The following is a 20,296-nucleotide window of genomic DNA, read 5'->3' as shown; positions in this document are numbered from 1 at the left end:
GTTCTTTTAGATTTTGTCATTTCTGGAGCGAATTAAACTTGATAGTGCATGAGAAAATCTTAAATTTCTTGGTAGGAGTGTAATTCCAGAAGGATGTTGAGGTATTATCTAGCAAATCTATGCACCACTTTTAAGATGGGAAATATTAAAACACTCCAAAAAGACTGCCAATTCTAATTAAAATTAATCTAGCTTGATTGTTTATTTGTAATTTTGTCATAATTGTGCTAAGGTGTTCTAGCATCTTATGTGGTGGGTAATTTTAATCCATTATGAATAAAATGATGCCCCCTTTTGGTCAGAAGTGGCCTGTCCTACCTGGTGGTTCTTCATGTTCTCTAGAGTTAAATTTCATTACATCACTTTCAAATAGCTCACAATTCTCTAACAAATGATTCACATTTCCTTAATGGCCAATATATTCAGAATCACTTTTTCCTATTTCATTTATCACACTAAATTGTAATTCTTCTATATCATTCTATTTGACCACAATCCTTAGGCTCCCTCTTTAGCTGCTTCTAAGAGGCCCTTTCCTCTTATTTCTGGAAATTATTTTCCTGCCGAAATGAATTATCTTCCACTTGGTCCCTATTGAACTCAATTCAATTTATATTTTCCCACTTCTCCAATTTGTCAAGATGTTTTGAATTTAAATCCTACAACAAGAAAGTCAGTCCACCCACATAGATGTCATCAGTACAAATACACTTCTAACTAATTCAAGTGATTGATAGGAGAGTGTCTGTTTTATGCCTGGAAGATGTTAATCTGAATAGTCCTCCCTCCAAGGCTAACAGAAATATTGCTAACTGGTGTGATAAAATTTATTACACAAAGGGAAAATGTGATACAACTGGTTATTTCATGTCTTGAATATTGTCTACATATCATGCTAGACTAAGTAAATTAAAGTCATTTTTCATCAGTATCATCATTCTAAAACAAATGAAATCAATGAAATAATAAGGTTTGGGGAAAATTTTATTCACTATTATTCTCTATTTCTAATTGATTGGGTGAGCTGCTGTATCTTTCCATACATTTCTGCTTAAAATATGGAACAAATGAAAAACAATGTTATAAAGTTGTAAGCAGGACATAAGTATCCAATGCATGTGCAATCATGCATGACACAAAATATGTCAAGTTAATATAATCTGAGTCATTGTTTTTTTTTTAATATATTTCTTGATTGATTTCAGAGGGGAAGGGGGAGGGAGAGAGAGAGAGAGAGAAACATCAATGATGAGAATCAGTGATTGGCTGCCTCCAGCATGCCCCCCACAGGGGATCGAACCCGCAACCCAGGCATGTGCCTTTGGCCGGAATCGAACCTGGGACCCTCAGTCCGCAGGCCAATGCTCTATCCACTGAACCAAACCAGCTAGGGCTAATCTGAGTTTTTTATTGGCAACGTCCATCAGTACTGAGAATGCTTATTCATTTATTTAGCTTATTTTCACATCAACAACCTTGGATATTCTGACTTATTTGACTAATTCACAAATATTATACTTACGTTTTAAAATGTATGACTATTTTACTTATCTCATTGTGGTGAATAATATTACATTTTTTCTTACTTTTATCTTTGATTTAATAAAATGCACAAAGAAATCTATTTGGCTTATTCCTCAAATCAGGGAAATGGCTTAGTGTATGCCCATTAGTATATGGTCTATGATATTAGAGGACTGCTTTTTTATTATAAAACTTTCAGAAATATACACATAGATGATTCATTAATTTATGATCATCTGCATTCCCACAAGTGCAGATGAACTTGGGATATATTATTTACATTAAAACCTATACAAATTTAGGAAAACACAGTAGGGAGACCAAAATTATTTACAAAGGATCATTTATTAAACACTTTGTTTTTTACAAAATACAAAGATTGTTGTTTTGCATGAATACATCATATATGAAAAAAATAATGTTTTTACTGAATTTTATTTGAAGATATTCAGAATTTTATTGTCCACCAACTTGAGGAATCAATTTGGTTTTGCAACTTGTCTAACACCATCACCAATCAGGGGGAAACCTTTTTCTTGTAAATTAAATGATATTCATAACAGCTAACATTTTATAGAAATAAAATCAGACAATGTCATACAAAGCTCTTTCTGCAAGGTAACTGATTTGCCTATGATCCTATTTTTTTTTCAAGCTAGAAGATAGGAAGAATTGAGGAGCTAGGTAACTTTTATAATAATGTATTAGCAGCAGTTGATAGAAAATGCAACATAAGATTTGTTTTGTCTGTGGTACAAGAATATGTCCTATCAGACTCTAATGTATTTTTCTCTACTTGAACACAAGTAAGCATGTGCTGATTGTCTCTGGGATGACAAAGTGTATATAAAGACAGGAAGCTGGTCTGGTTGTCATCGTCAGTGCCTATTTTCATCAGCTAATATGAATGCGTTGCTAAACGTAGTGAAGACAGGAAAATGACTTAAGGGTAATATATACAGAGTTAAAATACATTTTTTTTTTTATCCACTTAAGAGTGATTTCAGGCACTGTGGTTGTTCAGGATAAAAATGTTTCATGTTTTATTCTTGAAAGCAATTTAATTGTCAGTGCAAGCAAAAGCCAATAACTGCCCACTGTCATACACATCACCTCATGCATCTGGAATGTTCAAAGCAAGTTCATCTTCTGCATCTTCATTCTGGAGGCATGTGGAATGAAAATGTCTCATAGTTTGCTCTTGATAGCAATTCCACTTTCAGTGCAAGCAAAAGCAAACATACCTGCTCGCTGCCATACACACCACCCACACATCTGGAATATTCAAAGCGAGTTCACCTTTCTCCATCTTCACCGGGAAGCATCTTTAATAAGTGGCACTTAGTGTTAAACCCTCTAGAAATCACGAGAAACTGACTCGAGATGGCTGCATGGAATAATATTAAAAAATCACTGTCATAGTCATCTCTCTGTGTAAACGATGTTTGAGTAAGGCTTGCCGTCACAACACTTCTTTCCTGAGAATGGAGCTGGTCCTCACTGCGTGTATCATAAGTGTGCGTGCTCCGAGCTGTGGTCACTGTCGTGGCTGTCATCATTGGCTAGAGAGTCCCCTGTCTGCTGGAGGGTGGCCGCGCCGATGCCCGAGAGCTCGGAAGGGAGGAGGGTTCCTTTTTTCACATTCACCAGTTCCTTTTCTCGAGCCGCAGCTCCTTGCTGTCCCCCTTTTACTCTCTTCCACTTCATTCGCCTGTTCTGGAACCAGACTTTCACCTTTAACAAAGACAAGGAACAAACAAGCAAAAGAATGAAAGAAAATTAAATGGGCACTTCCCCTTCTTTTTTTGTTGCCAATGAAAAAACAGTTCCTCAATGTCTTACCCAAAGACAGGATGAAGGAATGAATATGAAAATACACCAACACTGAATTTAATCAGATCTCATGTTCATGATAATACTTTTTAAACTTTCAGAAGGTCCATATGAAGTGCTACATGTCAATTTTATGAGATACCATATAAAAAATAGATGAGAAAGAACTGTGGTTTTAGGTTGTTCACAGGTATCTGGCTTTACCAAGGGTTTCTATGAGTTAGAGCTAACATCGTTTAAAATGTATTTTTCAATTACAGTTGACACACAATTTTATATTAGTTTCAGGTGTATTATTGTATGTATGTATTATTGTACATAATAAATAATATGTACAACGCAGTGACTATATATACCTCATGAAGTGATCACAATAGTGCTAGTACTATCTGGCACCATCCACAGTTATAACATTTTAATAATTATCTTGGTGAAAATCTTCCCTCTCTCCCAAGTTCTTCGACTTGACATCTAGCTGTCAGTTCCTGAACCAATTTAACACATGCTCAGGGACAATGGAGGAAGCTGGGTCTGAAAGGGCACTGGGTGCACTGGGCCGGTGCTGCTTCCCAGAGCTTTCTTTGAGCACTGCACCTCGGAGTGAGTCCCTTCTTTTGAACTATTTTTTTTCTGCCTTTTGTACTTTTATTTTACTTTGTAAATATATAATTCCTATAATTTCCTAAAACTAAGGTCAAAATAAAAAAAATTTTCACTGATATTTGTTAAATACTAATACTGAGATGAGTCATTATATAATTCACATCAGCTTTGTAGAGATGTTTTCCTTCTAACATATTAATTGAATTTACCTAGTACATTTAAATATAGATATTTAATTATTATGAATGTTATTTAAAATTATACATGTATAATTTTAAATATCCATTAGGTGCCTATCCATGATCAGAACTAGAAAAATATTGGCATCATTTCACTGTCTTCTTTAGGAGGAACATTTTCCCTTTCATACTGCATTTCTCATCTTTGTATATTCTTGTTAAGCTAAGTGTCCTCTCACATTGCATTTTGTGTTTATCATCCCCAAGTCTTTATTTAAAGCAAACAGTTTTTAGAACGTGTTACTTTAAAAAGTACTGTTTAAGTTCGATTGTCTTTTAGGCTTCTTGCCCTATCCATATTGATTTAAGGGACTGTATTCACTCATTTTTTAAAAATGACTACACTATTCCATTGTGCAAATATACCACAGTTTATCTATTCTCCTGTCCATGCACACTTGAACTACTTTTTTTTCTTTTATAAATGGTGCTGCTATAAATATTCTTGTATTTGTGTTCTGATAAACATGATCAAACCTCTCTAAGTATATATCCAGGAGTTGCATTGATGGGTCACAAGTTGTGTGAATGTTCAACTTAACATAATACAGAAAAATTATTTTCCTAAGTTGCATCAATTTAACCTTCCACAGTCCAGTGTGTAAAAGTTTTTATTTACCCACTAGAGGCCTGGTGCATGAATTCATGCACTGGTGGGGTCCCTGGGCCTGGGCCTGTGGGGATTGGGCTGAAACCGGCTCTCAGACATCCCCTGAGGGGTCCCAGATTGCAAGAGGGCAGTTCTCAGATGACACACCCCGGAATCGGGCTCCCTCCTCTCTGGTTCTGGGTGCATCACCCAAGAGCTGCAGCTGCCAAGTCACCACATGTTGGCAGCTCCTACATTGAGAGTCTGCCTCCTGGTGGTCATTGTGCATTATAGCTATCGGTTGGACAGTTGGAAGGTCACTTAGGCTTTTATATATAGAGATGTATTTGCCAACATTAGGAGTTATCATTTTTCCAATACAATGATTATAAATGTTATCTAAGCATATTATTTTGCATTTCCTAGTTACTAATGAAGTAAAGCATCTTTACAATGCTTATGACCCATTTGCATTTCCTCTTTTCTAAAGTGCTTCTGTATATTTGGTTTGCATTGAATTCTTTTTAATTTAAATTTATTCTTTATAGATTTTTAAAGTATGTTCTAAACGCTAATTTAATGCTTTGTGGTTATATGGCTGATATTATAGTCTCTCAATTTATTACATCTTTTTTTGAGTCCTTCGAGTGCCCTTTGATGATCAGAAAATCTAAGATTTCATATATTCAAATTTATCAATTTTCTGTTATGCATATTACTTTGATGTCTTCATGAAGACCCATCTTTCTGCCAAGGACAGTAAGGAAGTCTTCTATGTCTTCTTCTAAGAATTTTAAAGTTTGTATTTCCAATTAAAGTGTGTAATCCCTAAAGTGTTTGTTTTCATACCTATTTCAAGGAAAAGATCTAAATTTACTTTAGCCCATACAGATAACAAGTTGTCCAGGACAATTTATTAAATAGCCCATCATTTCCCACTGATCACTGTTTGACTCTGTTCTAAATCAAGTTTCCATATATGCACAGCTTTTTTGATGTGACAAAACCAGTCTTAATATTCTAATTTATAATAAGTCTTTATATCTGGTCTGGATAATTCTGTTTTATTCTACTCCAGGAATATTTCAGATATTCTCCATTTTCATTTCAGAAACAATCTGAATTTCTCTTAGCATGGTGCTAAGAGAAAGCAAAGAGAAATATCAATTTCCAAACATGTTTTTATTTTAATATTTCTCATATCACAACACTCCATCGAAACTGGTAGTTTTCTCAGATGCCTGTACCATAAAATATTTAAACTAAGATTTAACTCTGGTCAGTGGCCTATTGGGTCATAATTGAAATCTTGTATCATGTAATGTATTACCCATACATATATTAATCAATTTGAAAATAAAATAATAAGGAAATTTGGAAAAAACCTGATGAATAAGTCTAAATACAGTAAAAGAAGATATATTAAAAACTAGCTGATATGTGTGCATGTACTATTATTACCTAATAACCACACATACTTACTTATGACTATGCAACCATATTAATAGGTGCTATTTATGTATTATTTGTAATATATACTTTCCAGATATTTTAAACACTATTCCTATTTTATAGATGAGGAAGTTGAGACTCAAAGGTTAAGTGATTTGCTTATGATTACAGAACTAGGTACACTTGGTGCCAACATTTAAACCTGGCATTTGTTTGGCGCTAGATTGTACTTTTATTTTTAATTATTTTTGTGCCTGTTATACTTCAAACTCCCATTTTTTTAAGATTCAAGACAGAAAAGTAAAGCATATAAAATATGTGAACTCCATCCATATGATTACTATCATTCAGGTAACTCTCCTTCTCAATATAATTAGGTTTATAAATATGACACTATTTTCCTGTACTACAATTTAGGTAATTATACTACTCACTTTAATTACCTTTGCAAGCTTTGATATTGCATGTTGCATTAGATCTTTTCCACATGAGTTGGGTTCCACTCCTGGCTTCACTTCTGAGTTTCTGCATGAATTTGAGAAAATTACACTTCTCTCTGCCTCAATTTTCATATTTGTAATATTGGAATAATGAGTCTTTCAAGATTCTCCATAGGGATATTTTCTCCAAGGACAATTCCAGATGGAAGAAACACATTATCATCATTGTCACCAAGAGCTGAAACATCCAGTCAAAATCATCTTGGCAGAAAATGAGAGGAATAGATTTCTTAAAATCTACTCTTATTTCCCTTTTCTGGGAAAAAGGGTTCAGTAATTCTATAATACCAGTATAAAACCTGTCCTGTGAAATTTTATATGAAAAACTGTAAGAATATGGTATTGATTTTAGAAATAGTATAGGCTATTTTGTGTTGTTTTTTGTTACCATGTGAAATTTTGTCACTTCAACTTTTAAAACAGACTGATACAAGACTTCATGGTTTTCAATATTAGTTATATATTCATACACCTATATGGATAAATGAATACTACAGATGTATAAATATATATGTGAAAGCATTTGATAATTATATAGTAATCCTAACATGTTTATGTACTATGTTCTTTAGGAATTAGGTTACATATTTGATACTAGAATTCCATTAAATTAGCAATGGAACAAAAAGAAAGCAACAAATACATAATGAGTACAACTTATGAAAATGGAATGGAGGGGTGCAGAACTTCAAAAGTTAGTGTATCCAAATTTATTTTCAAACTAGAGGCCCGTTACACAGATTTCTGCACTGGTGGGGTCCTTTGGCCTGGCCTGTGGGGATCGGGCTGAAACTGGCTCTCCGACATCTCCTGAGGGTCCCTGGATTGCAAGAGGGCTGTTTTGGGGTAATGCACCCCATAATTGGGCTCCCCCTCCTCTGGTTCCGATTGCGTCACCTGAGAACCACAGCTGCCAAGTCACAGAAGCTTGGCAGCTCCTGTGTTGAGCGTCTGCCCCCTAGTGGTCAGTGCATGTTATAGCTACTGGTCAGAGTGTCTGCCCCCGATGGTCATTGTATGTCATAGCTACCGGTCGGATGGTAGAACAGTCGGATGGTCGCTTAGGCTTTTATATATAGGTATATTATAAAATATTGGGATAAAATGAAAAAAAGAGAGGAAGATTCTGGGAAAAGCATATGTTTTTCTACTTAGCATCAGTATTATAAATAAATCTACAAAAGCAATTACAGAAATTGCAAGTCAATATTGCTATAATAATAACAGCACAGTTTTATAGTTTAATTTAGGATCATTTTATAATCCAGTGTAATTGGTTGGATTGTGAAAATAGTTTTTGTTTTGTCGTTAAGATAGAGAAAGTGTAGTCATTAAAATGCCTAATACCTCATTTTTAAAAATGTTATTTACTTTTATTAAAATTTATAAGTATATTTCATATAATATACTGAGTAAAATTAATCTCACCTGTCCTTGGTGACTTGAAGTCCCTATATATCATTCATACATACACTTAATATTACTGAATGTCTAGTAACAGGTGCTGTGATCAATGAAAGATGGGAGGGATTGGAGTGAGGAATATACAAATAAATAAGACAGAGTTCCCTCCTTGAAGGCATTCACAGTCAGAGAGAGAGAGAGAGAGAAGTAAATAACAGTTTATTGGCTAAATATGAAGGATTTGACATAAGGATTAGCTTCATATTTTATGAAATATACTTGAAATGTTTGCTGGTTTAGTTGGTGTCATTGCTAATCCCTTACTAATAGATTCCCCTAATGGTCCATGAGATGGCATAGAGCACTACCCTGAGGCTCAACATCCCACACTGCTATGCTGCCACACAGCTAATACATCACATTATTTCTTTCCTCTGGGAATCTCATGCTGTTGTTACTGGCATCCTGTGTGCCTTCTGAATATTTGCTCTAGTAACCTAGGGTAAAACCCCAGGTTTTAGAAATTTAGTCATCAAATATTAAATTGCATACAATTAAAACAAATCTGTCCCTCTTAAAACATGATATATAAATTTTGTGAACTTTTATTATTTTATTTTAGCTTAAAGCTAATTTTATCTTCCAGTCTGCGATTTCTCTGGAAAATGCTGAAGAAATGGGGGTTTTTAAAAAAATATTTTCTTTTTTTCAAGCTTTGATCTATGGCAAGATTCCATATTAAGTATGTTTGTAACATAGCAAAATAACAATCCACATAAAAATAAATTCTTTATCTCCAGAATCTGAGTAATGAAACATAATATTATTTTTGAAATCAGTGCAATATGAACCAAATCTCATAGGCCTTTAATATCTCTGCATGCAGATAATATTTTTCAATAAACTCTTATTAAAAAGTAACAAAAGTATATAATAGCCTGCTCTATTAGTGGTGAATATTTATAGTGTTGTTATAGACTTCATGTTTCAGAACATAGGCTTATTATAAAGAAGTCTCACTTTTTATCCTTTCATTGACAAAGTATTTAATATTTATATTTTCTGGGTGATCAAACTACTCTAAATAAATAGAAAAATATTAATTCACATCTTGACTCTACTTGCCAAAGAAAGCAGCCAAGTGATTAATTTGTTTGAATGATGTATTTCAGAATCTAGAAAGCATACTTTTGCCTTTAATAAAAGTGCTGTATATCAGAATCCTTGTTGCCATTGGCTAAACATTTATTTTATCTCTATGCAATTTATTTACTCATTCACATTACAACATTTTGGTATAAGGGCTCACAATACATTACCGGAGAACACAAATGAAATATGTATCCATTGTCACACAATTTTATAAGATGACCAGAGGCAAATTTGTCAATAGTGAGTTGAATCTATATAACTCTATAACCCATATTTATATGATATCATAAATGCCTATCTTTTGAAGAAATAATCATAACACCAATATATGAATGAAAAATAAACTTCAGTAACATATCTAGATGTCTCTAAACATATGGAATGTGTAGATTTAATATTCTAATTGTTTTCATTTTTATCTGTGAACTTGAAATACTGTAGACAATCTCTAACAAATATTTATTCAGATCTTTAACATGTGAAAACATGCAAAGAGTAATTGTATTAATACCATTTTTAGATTTAATCACATCTGTGACTAAATTTACTCATGGCAGTTGATCGGGGAACCCAATGTAAATAGTCCCTAGAAAGACTTACCCAAGTAATACAGTGGCAAAGTCAGTAGATGAACTGAAGAAATGGAACCAGGAATGTTCTATAACAGTGATTTTCAACTGGTGTACCATGGAACACTGGTGTGCCACAAGAATTTTTTAAACATGTAGTACCTGACTATTGTCAAATCTCTATATATAATCTATATACATAAAAGGTTAATATGCAAAGTGTCCCCTCGGGAGTTCAACCAGGAGACCAGGAGTTCGAACACTCACTATAACATGCACTGGCCACCAGGGGGTGGCGCGGAATGAAGGAAGGCCCTGGCTGGCAGCCAGAAGGCCCTGATTGGCCCTGATCGCTGGCCAGGCCTAGGGAACCTACCCATGTATGAATTCTGTGCACCGGGCCTCTAGTAAAAATAACAGCCAACATGACAATAGTCATCTGGTGTGAATGAATATAAATTATACCTATTTTTTTTGTCAGATTGGCAAAAATATATTTTTTGGTGTGCTGTAGAGTTTTATTAATTAATTTATGTGTGCCATGAAATGAAAAAGGTAGAAAATTGCTTCTCTATAAGGTAATTATAAAAATGGGGGGAAAGAAAGCTTCTTTACTCTTCCTGCCTGAATAGATAGATTTGTACCTGATTAAGACAAGGCATCCTCAGCTGTTTCCAAAAGCTCCTGGGAGCCTTTAAAGCACATTTCAATCAAGTGTCTAAAATAAGGAGTATTTTCTATTTGTATATATATACACAAATATATATGTATAGATAGAAATATATCTGTATATCTATCCATCTAGCTAACAATATTAAAACACACACAGATTATATAATCTCAAGGCTGGTTCAATAAGGGTAGGACCTTATTTTCCTGAGATTTTATTTCATACCTGGATATTTACATTTTCAAATGGTTAGAGATGAATTACTTATTTCTCAGTCTTCTACTTTATACAGATAATATGTCTTAAAATTAACTAATTATGTGATTGATTCATTGATCTGCTCTTTATCGATCTTGCTTTATTATTGATTTCTTAAATTCTTTTTCTTACTACACAGCCTTTGTTTTGTAAAACTCAAGGCAGTACTGAATCTGGCTTTTAGGGCTCAACACACACTATCAACATACATTTCCCTTTAAAAACCCATGCTACCTGGGAAATCTCTCTTTCACTTCAAACTAAGACTTCATCCCTTATCCCACTATCAATTGTTTCACACTGGGCTACCCACGTTTTCCAGTTGGAATCAAATCATGTTTAGTCTTTCAAAATAGCCTGGACACCATGATTTAAGTAAAATAAGTATCTTACTATTACTCTAGGTGACTGTTAGATACTAATCCAAAAAAAAAAAAAAAGAAAATATTCTAAAATCACTGGCTATACAGGTAGTCTTAAGTTGCCTTGAATGGACAATATGTCAGGTCATGGAGACATAATTGATTAGCTAAATAACTAAAAGTATTCACATAAATTTACAGAAGTAAACCTGCAAAGGAGAGGGACTGTGTAAAAAGCTGAGCAAAACCACTGTTTATTTGGCACATGAAAAATCCTCCTTCATAGTCATCCAAAAAATGGATGCCTATTTTGAAAATACTTGGCATTGAGCCATTTAATGATTTATGAGTAACAAACAAAACATAATCCCTCTCATTTCCACTAATGGAATATGATCCAATGAGGTGGGATTTTCCATTTATTTTGGCAGAGGTATCATGAATCCAGCCTGTCTATTCTGTAACCTCAGTTTACGAATCGGCAACATTGCACCTTTGCTTAGCTCTGTGAAATGACTTTGTGAAGTGGAAGGATCTCCCATTCTTTCTATATTTGGCAGCCTTGACTCTATAAAAATGTCAGTTTTGTCACTCCTTTTACAGTTTCATACAACTGCCGTCTCTCTTCTCCCGCTGTGAGATATTAAAAATTTGGCGGGAGCTTCATCCAAGTGTATCTGGATGGATGAAAAAGCCAGAATAAGCTTGTCAAACTTAAAAATACGTTGGGACAGGAGGTCTCTACACTGACTGGCTCTTCAAAATATTCCAAGTGGCTCTGCCAACTGGAGATTATTAGCTGTTGATTGAGAAGTGGATGAGAATATGTTGTAAACTGAAAGCTGTAAATTAGAAGCTGGAAGATTACTGGAGTGGTAACTATTCTGCGAAGCAACATTATATAATTAAACATATTTGATGTTCTGCCCTGGCAACCAATCTCGTTCTCTCTCTCTCTCTCTCTCTCTCTCGCTCTTGCTCTCGCTCTCGCTCTCTTCCTCTATCTCTAAAATCAATAAACATGGACTTGGGTGAGGAAAAAAAATTGAAGTTCAGCCTTGTTTTAGTGTCTCCATTTTTCTTTAACATAAAATACAGTAATTTTAGTTGGTACCTATGTGCTAGCACAGCTAACATGGAATTACTTTGCAGGATGAGCCTTCTTTTCTTTCTTTTTGGTTAGATGGAGTTTCAAGGAATTATAGGCTCCCCTGAAATGTAAAGGCATTGCATTATGGAAGACACAGACATAAGAATCTTACTTAGCTGCGAGGTTTTATTCTTCAGGTAGGGATTTGAAAGTTCAAAAAGTTCAAGTGGGGAATTATATTTAACAATTCAACATATCTTTTTTCCTAAATGAAAATATAATTATTATTGTAAATCTTTATAACAACATGTATGTGGTACATCATAAAATGTGAGGCAGGTACATTGCCTGGTAATATAAGGAAGATAAAGGAATCTACACATAACATTTCAGCTATACATAGACGTGTTATATAGGCAAATAGGTAAGATTTTAGATCAAAATATGTATAAAGGGTACTTCTGAATATAAAGTAAGTTTTCATTTAGGAGAAAGTTATTTCTATAACCTGATTTTGCTAAGGATTGAAATTATTTAATATTTGGTATTTTTCATTTATATTATATACATATGAATTCTATCTCTGTATTTACATTTTGAAAGGCTTTAAAAATCAAGAAAAATATTTTTGGACACTGAAAATTCTGTTAAAGTTAAGGAAAATATTTTACAATATGGCGTTAGATAAAATCTTTGGAATATACATGTAAATTATTTCACTAAATCTCATGCTATTTTAATGTAAGGAAAAGATAAGGCTTGCAGAGTAGAAATTAAAAAAATGTACATATCTATAATTAGAATACTTTACATGTGGACATCCCATAAAAAGGATGTTACTTAAGAATTTATCGGGTAAAGAAAGATTACATAGGTAACTTTGTATGGCATTATTGCAAAATCAAAGTGATGAGATAGATATATCACAATTAAAAGAAGATAATTTTACTTTATAACTCCATGTTTATAACTTTAAAAGCCCAACCTAGAGGAAAAAAAACAACGAAATATCTCGCTGGAAAGAGAGCCCTGGCATCTGGGAGGAATATGCTTTCAGACCCTTAAAGGGGTCCAAAATTTAGCAAAATTGGTGACTGACAGCATGCAACATTTTTATAATAAATTTAGCATAGTAAAATTCAGCCCAGAAAACATAAACAAAGCTTTATTTTAAGATACTGCAGGTGCACAAAAGTGTAGAATTATACTGAAGACTTAGCATCACCAGGAATCTTCTCCCATATAAGCCATTCTTGTGACATCCAACACTCATCACACTTGTTAATACTTGTTCAATTTTTCCTCTTTTGTGAGTTCTAGCAGAAACTTGTCCAGCTTATTTTAACAATAAGAATCTGGCTCAACAAATGCTCGTGTTACAAAATAATTAATTCACTATGTCTTGCATAGCAAAGATGTTTCCCTTCTGATGATAGTTGTGTTACATAGTTTATGCTAAAAATTATTTCATATCCATTATGACATACAAACCTGAGTAGAAGAAAGAGAAAATAGTTTTAATTTCCATTTTGTGCTTTAGAGAGATTTTTTTTCCTTGTATAAGAATATACAATTCCAATTGGTAAATCTAGTATTTTTGTTCAGATTTTTCACATAACAATTCAATTTTCTGTGTAACAAATAGCAGCCCTCTAAAGACTTAGTTTGTGTATTTAAATTCCACATGCATACAGCTCCTTCTTATATGAACTTATAAAACTCCAAATTCAAATGTATAGGATAAAAAAAAATCTGCATAATACCAAATTTTCAATTCTTTGAAAACTTTATTATCTCTCATTTTGTTGTTATAGTTATTCTCCCCTCCCCCACAGGAGGCTAAAGTCAGATGGTTTAGTAATGGCCTCCAACAAAATTTGCCTTCCTTCCAATCTCTTAGGTGGCCCCTTCCTACATGGACACTGAGGTTGGTCATGTGACTTGCTTTAGACAATATGACATTAGTAAATATGACGCAAGCAGAGGCTTTAAAATGCCAATGTCCATTGGATTTTTCTCCTAATTACTCCTGGGAATGCTTTTACCACCATTTGAAGAATCTCAGAAAGTCTATTAGAAATGAAATGACACACAACAGAGACACATTGGCCCAGCTGAGGCTGCCCAGACCGACCCCCCCAGTTGAAGGCCAGCAGAACAACTGTCCAATTGAGCCAAATCAAAATTCTTTTCTCACAAAATTATGAACAAATTAAATGTCAATTATTGTTTGAAGCCATTAAGATTCTTAATTGGTTTGTTACATAGTAAAGTTTAACTGATAAAACAATTAAAAGGGACCTTTTTAAAAAAAAAAAAAAAAGATTACACTTTTATTATATACTTTGTCTTGGATACAATGCTTTCCCCCAAGAGTAGCAAGTCAGTTAAAAAGAAAGAATATCCAAAATACCTTCCAAATTCCAAAACAAAATTTACAAAATTGAAAAAAGAAATTATTAACAGCCAAAAGCAAAACCTCTGCTCTGTGATCAGATAATGACAGGTAATCATAGGCCATCCCCAGAATAGCAAGCATAGAATCTTGACTTTTCTCTTGAATAAGAGTGCAGTACTGCATCCTATCATTTTTGTAGAATGGGAGCAAACCCTACTTTCTTATTTCCTTTATGTATCATATAAAACATGGTTGTTGCTCAGCCGGTGTGGATCAGTAATTAAGCATAGACTTATGAACCAGTAGGTCACAGTTTGATTCCCTGTCAGGGCACATGCCCAGGTTGTGCAGCCAATCAATGATTCTCTCCCATCACTGGTGTTTCTATCTCTCTCTCCCTCTACCTTCTTCTCTGAAATCAATGAAAATAAAATAAAACTTGGTTGTATTTTCTAGAATTCAATGTCTCTGTAAAAGAACATTAATGTATAATTCCTACCTCCTTTTTTCCTGTTCCCCGTTAAAAAATAACAATTAAAAAACTGAATAAAAAATCACAGATGTGTGATGATGCAGATTTTAGACCCTACTGTCCAGCACACCAAATGTCGTACAATTACGGAAGGGGTTTTGTATGTGACGTTCACAGGAAGGAAAATGCGGTGCTTCATAATGTAGGTACTAGTCATAATATTCAACAAAAAATAAACTGCCAATAAATAAAACCACATAAAAGTCTTCCTCCATATATTTTCCACTACCCAGAACTATCCTATCTAAAGGTACAATATAGAGATTAACAGAAGTAAAACAGATGATTTAAGAAATTGGATAAAAGAGCTTGGACTTCTACAACAGCATTCATTTGTACACACCCTGTTTCTATTTCCTTGGTTCCAATGGGATCTCTGGAGGAGGGGCATACAGTGAAGGAGGAAATGAAACTCTAGCCCTGAGAGTGCCAATCATAACTGCACTGTCCATAAAGATGTTTGCATTTGCTTTCAGGAATGTTTTTTCTAAAGATTAGCAACTGTTAACCATCAGTAGGCTAGATTCTCCTAGGACAAATCAGAACTCATAGCAGAGTACACTGGGAGCTACTGGGGAGAATTACTTGCCATTCAAATAAAATCCAAGACAGAACCTAAAAGTCTTATTACTGGAGTCCACAGAGTACTAATAATGCCAAAGTGTTCTCTAAATGAATGGAGAAGAAGTTTGAATTTCTGAGACCAATACAGTTTCAAAAATATTTTGGGGTGATAAGTCAGAAATATTTACCAATGACCTCTGTGCTCTTGCTCCCGTCATTTCCCAGCCCCCTTGAACTAAAGTGGCACAATTGACTATTTCCAGACATTAGAGTGTAAATGGAAGTGACATGGGTCATTTCCAGGTGAAAACATTTAAAGGTCAATGCATGAACCTCCAACTCTGTCTTACCTCCGGTAGTTACCAAGGACACCACATATTGAGAAGCCAGAGAGTCAGGCAGGGTCTGGTGAGTGATTATTTGGAATGTTGGACTTGTAGAGTTAGTATAGACAGTAAGCAAATAATGAACTTTTTTGTTATATCTTTGAAGTTTGGGGGTCTGTGTTACTGCAATATAACCTTATCCGGAGCAACTGAGGAAGCGCACATGGTGTTGCCTACTTTCTATTACACCATATAAGGAGATTTTTGAACTATAAGCGAACAAAATTACCCACATTATATAAAATAAAAAGTATTTTAAAGGCAGAAAGGGCACAATCACAGATTAAAGGATGATTCCTTAAACTGAATCAGTATCATTTTCTTTAAAACATTGTTATATTATCCTTAATTTTGCTATTTTACAGGGCAAAACTTTCATCATGAAATAAAACACCTGTCTTCCAAATGATATTTAAGAACCATTGGTCTTGATATTGCAAAAGTCCCTGGAGAAGAATGTTGACCCAAAGCAATTAAAAATATCATATAATGACAAAGTCTGACTTTACCTGTCTTTCAGTGAGATCCAGGTTCACAGCTATCTCATATCTCCTCAGTCTGGTCAGATAATTATGATGGGCAAATTCTGCTTCAAGTTCTCTGATTTGCTCTTTGGTAAATGCTGTCCTTTCCTTCCTGGGTTTGCTATTGACTTCTGACTTGTAATTGCCTTCCTGGGAGTCTAGGGAGAAAGACAAAAGCAAGAGAGAATTAGATTTAGCTCATTCATTCAAACTCTTCAATTATGTCATTCATACCAGACGCATTTATTAACTACTTTTTCAGGTATTGTGTTAGACATGGGGAAAACAGACCAAAAACAATAAGACTGATCTCCCCTAATCATGGTGAGTTTACATATTTCTTATTTTTTCAATATACCTTCAAGTGACTCACAGCCTAATTAGGAAATGTCTAGTTTATTTTCTTATGAAATATGAACAAAATATTTAATTGCTTTTAATTTTACAATGATCAAATAAACCAAAACTTATCTTGAAAACAATTTTAGATATAAAATGTTGCCTAATAATTTAACATATATACTTGAGTTCTAAGTATGGATAAACAGAGTAATACTAAAAAATAGTGGTGACTTGGTATATGTATATTGGAGCAATTCAAATGTTTAGCAACTGAATCATAAAAGTTGGTGCAAAATCAGGCTAAGCATATGTGTGTGTGTATTCATTAGCCTTTTAATTTCAATTTTTCAGTCTCCTTGAGGGCAACAGCAATGCTCTTCTTTTATTTTTGTACTAGAGGTCTGGTGCACAAATTCGTGCACTCGGGGTGGGGGTACCTCAGCCTGGATTGTGAGAAGGTGCAGGCCAGGCCAAAGGATCCCACCAGTGCACAATCAGGGCCAGGGAGGGACACAGAAGGTTGGCCAGTAGGGGAGGAACTACGGGAAGGCTCCAGGGCATGTCCGGCCCATCTCGCTCAGTCCCGATCGGCCAGACCCCAGCAGCAAGCTAACCTACTGGTCAGAACATCTTCCCCCTGGTGGTCAGTGCATGTCATAGCTAGAGGTTGAGCGGCCTTAGTATATCATTAGCATATTGCACTTTGGTTGAATGGACAACCGGACACTTAGCATATTAGGCTTTTATTATATAGGATAACACTTAGTCCAGTGATGGTGAAACTTTTGAGCTCAGCGTGTCAGCATTTTGAAAAACCCTAACTTAACTCTGGTGCCATGTCACATATAGAAATTTTTTGATATTTGCAATCATAGTAAAAAGACATATTTTTGATATTTATTTTATATATTTAAATGACATTTAACAAAGAAAAATCAACCCCAAAAATGAGTTCGTGTGTCACCTCTGACACGCGTGTCATAGGTTCGCCATCACTGACTTAGTCCAACATGGAATCTATGATTAAATTGTGTCCATGTAACTCAAAATATAAGCAGAGCTTAAATTTTTTTCATGATGTATGCGATAGACATAAGATGCACAACACCTAACATCAGCTATCCAAACCCCAAATCGTGAAATGCCATGTAGAGTTAATAATTTAGAGCCTATCATTCCATCTTTATTCCTAAGTATTTAAGACATAATCTACATATAGTGTTTCATTTATCCACATAATATCCCTGAGATGTAAATTAGAAGACATTCTTAATATACTGAAGAAGAGAATGTGTGTATGTAATGGAAACCAATTCCACATAAGCCAGTTAATAGGTAATCATACCAGCTCTAGGAATTCATGTGAAATTTATCCTCGGTAAGATATCAATATAATCAAAATAAAAGCATGTTTTTGCTTTCTTGAAAATTATTTCAGTTTTGAGTTACTTTTGAGCATGTATATGCAAAGAGTGATGACTTTATCAGGTGGGAGTACAATGAACTCTTCTGTGAGCCCAAATGATGGTCAATCAAAGGTTACAGAGAGTGACATTTTCACTTATTTTTAATTGACACATGTAATAAATAGTGAGGCTTTATGAAGAATCTCGTCAGGCAACATTTGTTTCTTCATCTAATGATGCTTAAATACACTAAGGGGGCGAAAAAGATTTTTTTCCATGTTTTTCTTTTCTTTCTGTCTGGCTGGGGGAAGTATAAGTGAAGTCGGGAGAGCCCTGCATAATGAATGTCTACTAGACAAGGCCCTCTAATGTAAATAATTTTGTTTTGACTCTTACCAGAACCTAAGCTTGCCAGATGTGAAGTTTTCTAGGTCTAGTAGCAGCAGCAGCAATAGGTTTGCATCAAAATTCTGGCACACTGGCCATTACTTTTCCTCTGAGGGATCAGAGAGTATGTTTCACTGACTGGTGTCCTGGCACCGTCAGAAATGCTTCAGAATTCACTGACCACATTTCTGGGCTTGTCACGGGCTCCCCACCTTGGCTGGGCAGGCAAGGCTGTAGGCAGAGCGAAAAGTGGTTTGTGGTGTGTCACACACAGGCCGACTGCACTTTATAGTAAGTCCCTGGGACCAGGTGAGTTACGTAATAAATGATGTGTGAGCTCTCACGTAGGCCATGTTTACTTACCGATTTCCCAACGCCAACTTACCAGGCCCTAAGTGAAACCTACAGTCCAACACCCATTTCTTTTAGCTACAGATTTGCCAACCTCCACGTCTTCTGGAGCATTTAGCTATTCTGGTATTGTGTGAGCAAAACTTCCCAATGATTTTTTTTTTCTTTTAATTTAACTTTTCCACTGGCTCTTCTGGCAGACTGCAAACTCAGTCACAGCCCAGAATACTCAGATAAGTCCCTCTCACAAGGATCCATGTTCTCACGTGAATCAAAATGATTTTTGCCAATTTGGAGCCATGTTCAGTCTGAAATCTGTGGCTGATTATTCATTACATGGGGACAATGCTCTTTTCCCTTCAGTAAAGCAACTCTGAAAACGAACACCAGAGCCAGAGCATTTTTTCTCATGAGCAGTTCAGTGTGAATGATTCATGGTTAACACATTCCCTTATATAAGCATGAATGAACAAATTCACATTGAGAAAAGCCTATTAACTTGTATTTATTTTTGAAGCTGATTTTCTTGAACTTTTGTGGCATTCAAAAGTACTTCAAAATACTACAAACACACACACACATATATACATACACACATACTCATACACACACACAAACAAACACAAAAACACACAACACTTGGGCCAATGCTTAGAAGAACAGTCACATGTAGGGGATTTATACTCATGCCCACTGTAACTTGAAATATACACAGGAGGTTTATACATCCAGTGACTGAATTTAAACAAAAGTCTGGCTATAATTCAACATTTAAATCCAAAAGCAACTTACTGAACGCCTGAAATCCAAACCAAAGTAGCTCATGAAGTGAAATCCACTGGCTAAAATGAAGTAAACTGTGCACACTTACATTTACGATAATGACAAATGGAATAATTATATAGTAATTAACGTGAGAAAGGGTGGGGGTGTACTTAACTTCATTACTTAAGAGAAAGATGGTCAAGGTAGCTGAGGCTGCACCAATGTTAATTCTATGTACACTTATAGCTCTGTAATTGTGATTCTGCTGTGGTTTTTCACCCATGATACTCCCACTTTTTTCTTTCCTATTGAAAACATCTTCCTCGGAATTGCATTTCTGTATTTATATTTCCTATAATATTAAGTTCAAAAAAATCCTTTGGCTTTTTTCTTAAA

The 20,296-nt window shown here is 34.7% G+C and overlaps 1 protein-coding gene across 2 annotated transcripts in view; it reads right to left on the bottom strand.

Moving 5' to 3' along the window:
* Nucleotides 1-1,850: 1,850 nt before the first annotated feature.
* MEOX2 (mesenchyme homeobox 2) overlaps nucleotides 1,851-20,296 on the bottom strand; it is a 65,062-nt gene continuing 46,616 nt past the window's right edge. Inside the window, exons 2-4 of one of the 2 annotated variants that reach the window (XM_036328010.1) lie at nucleotides 16,635-16,807; nucleotides 6,684-6,765; nucleotides 1,851-3,258 (exon numbers count right to left, since the gene is read on the bottom strand). In XM_036328010.1, coding sequence (XP_036183903.1) covers nucleotides 3,080-3,258; nucleotides 6,684-6,765; nucleotides 16,635-16,807 — 434 coding nt within the window. In that variant the 3' untranslated portion in view covers nucleotides 1,851-3,079. The remainder of the gene's footprint in view (nucleotides 3,259-6,683; nucleotides 6,766-16,634; nucleotides 16,808-20,296) is intronic. The other variant, XM_036328011.1, reaches the window with a different exon arrangement.

Source organism: Myotis myotis, unplaced genomic scaffold, assembly GCF_014108235.1.
Source record: "Myotis myotis isolate mMyoMyo1 unplaced genomic scaffold, mMyoMyo1.p scaffold_m19_p_11, whole genome shotgun sequence".
Taxonomy (NCBI): Eukaryota; Metazoa; Chordata; class Mammalia; order Chiroptera; family Vespertilionidae; genus Myotis; species Myotis myotis.
The sequence above is the reverse complement of the archived record's forward strand: the minus strand, read 5'-3'. Positions and strand labels throughout refer to the sequence as shown.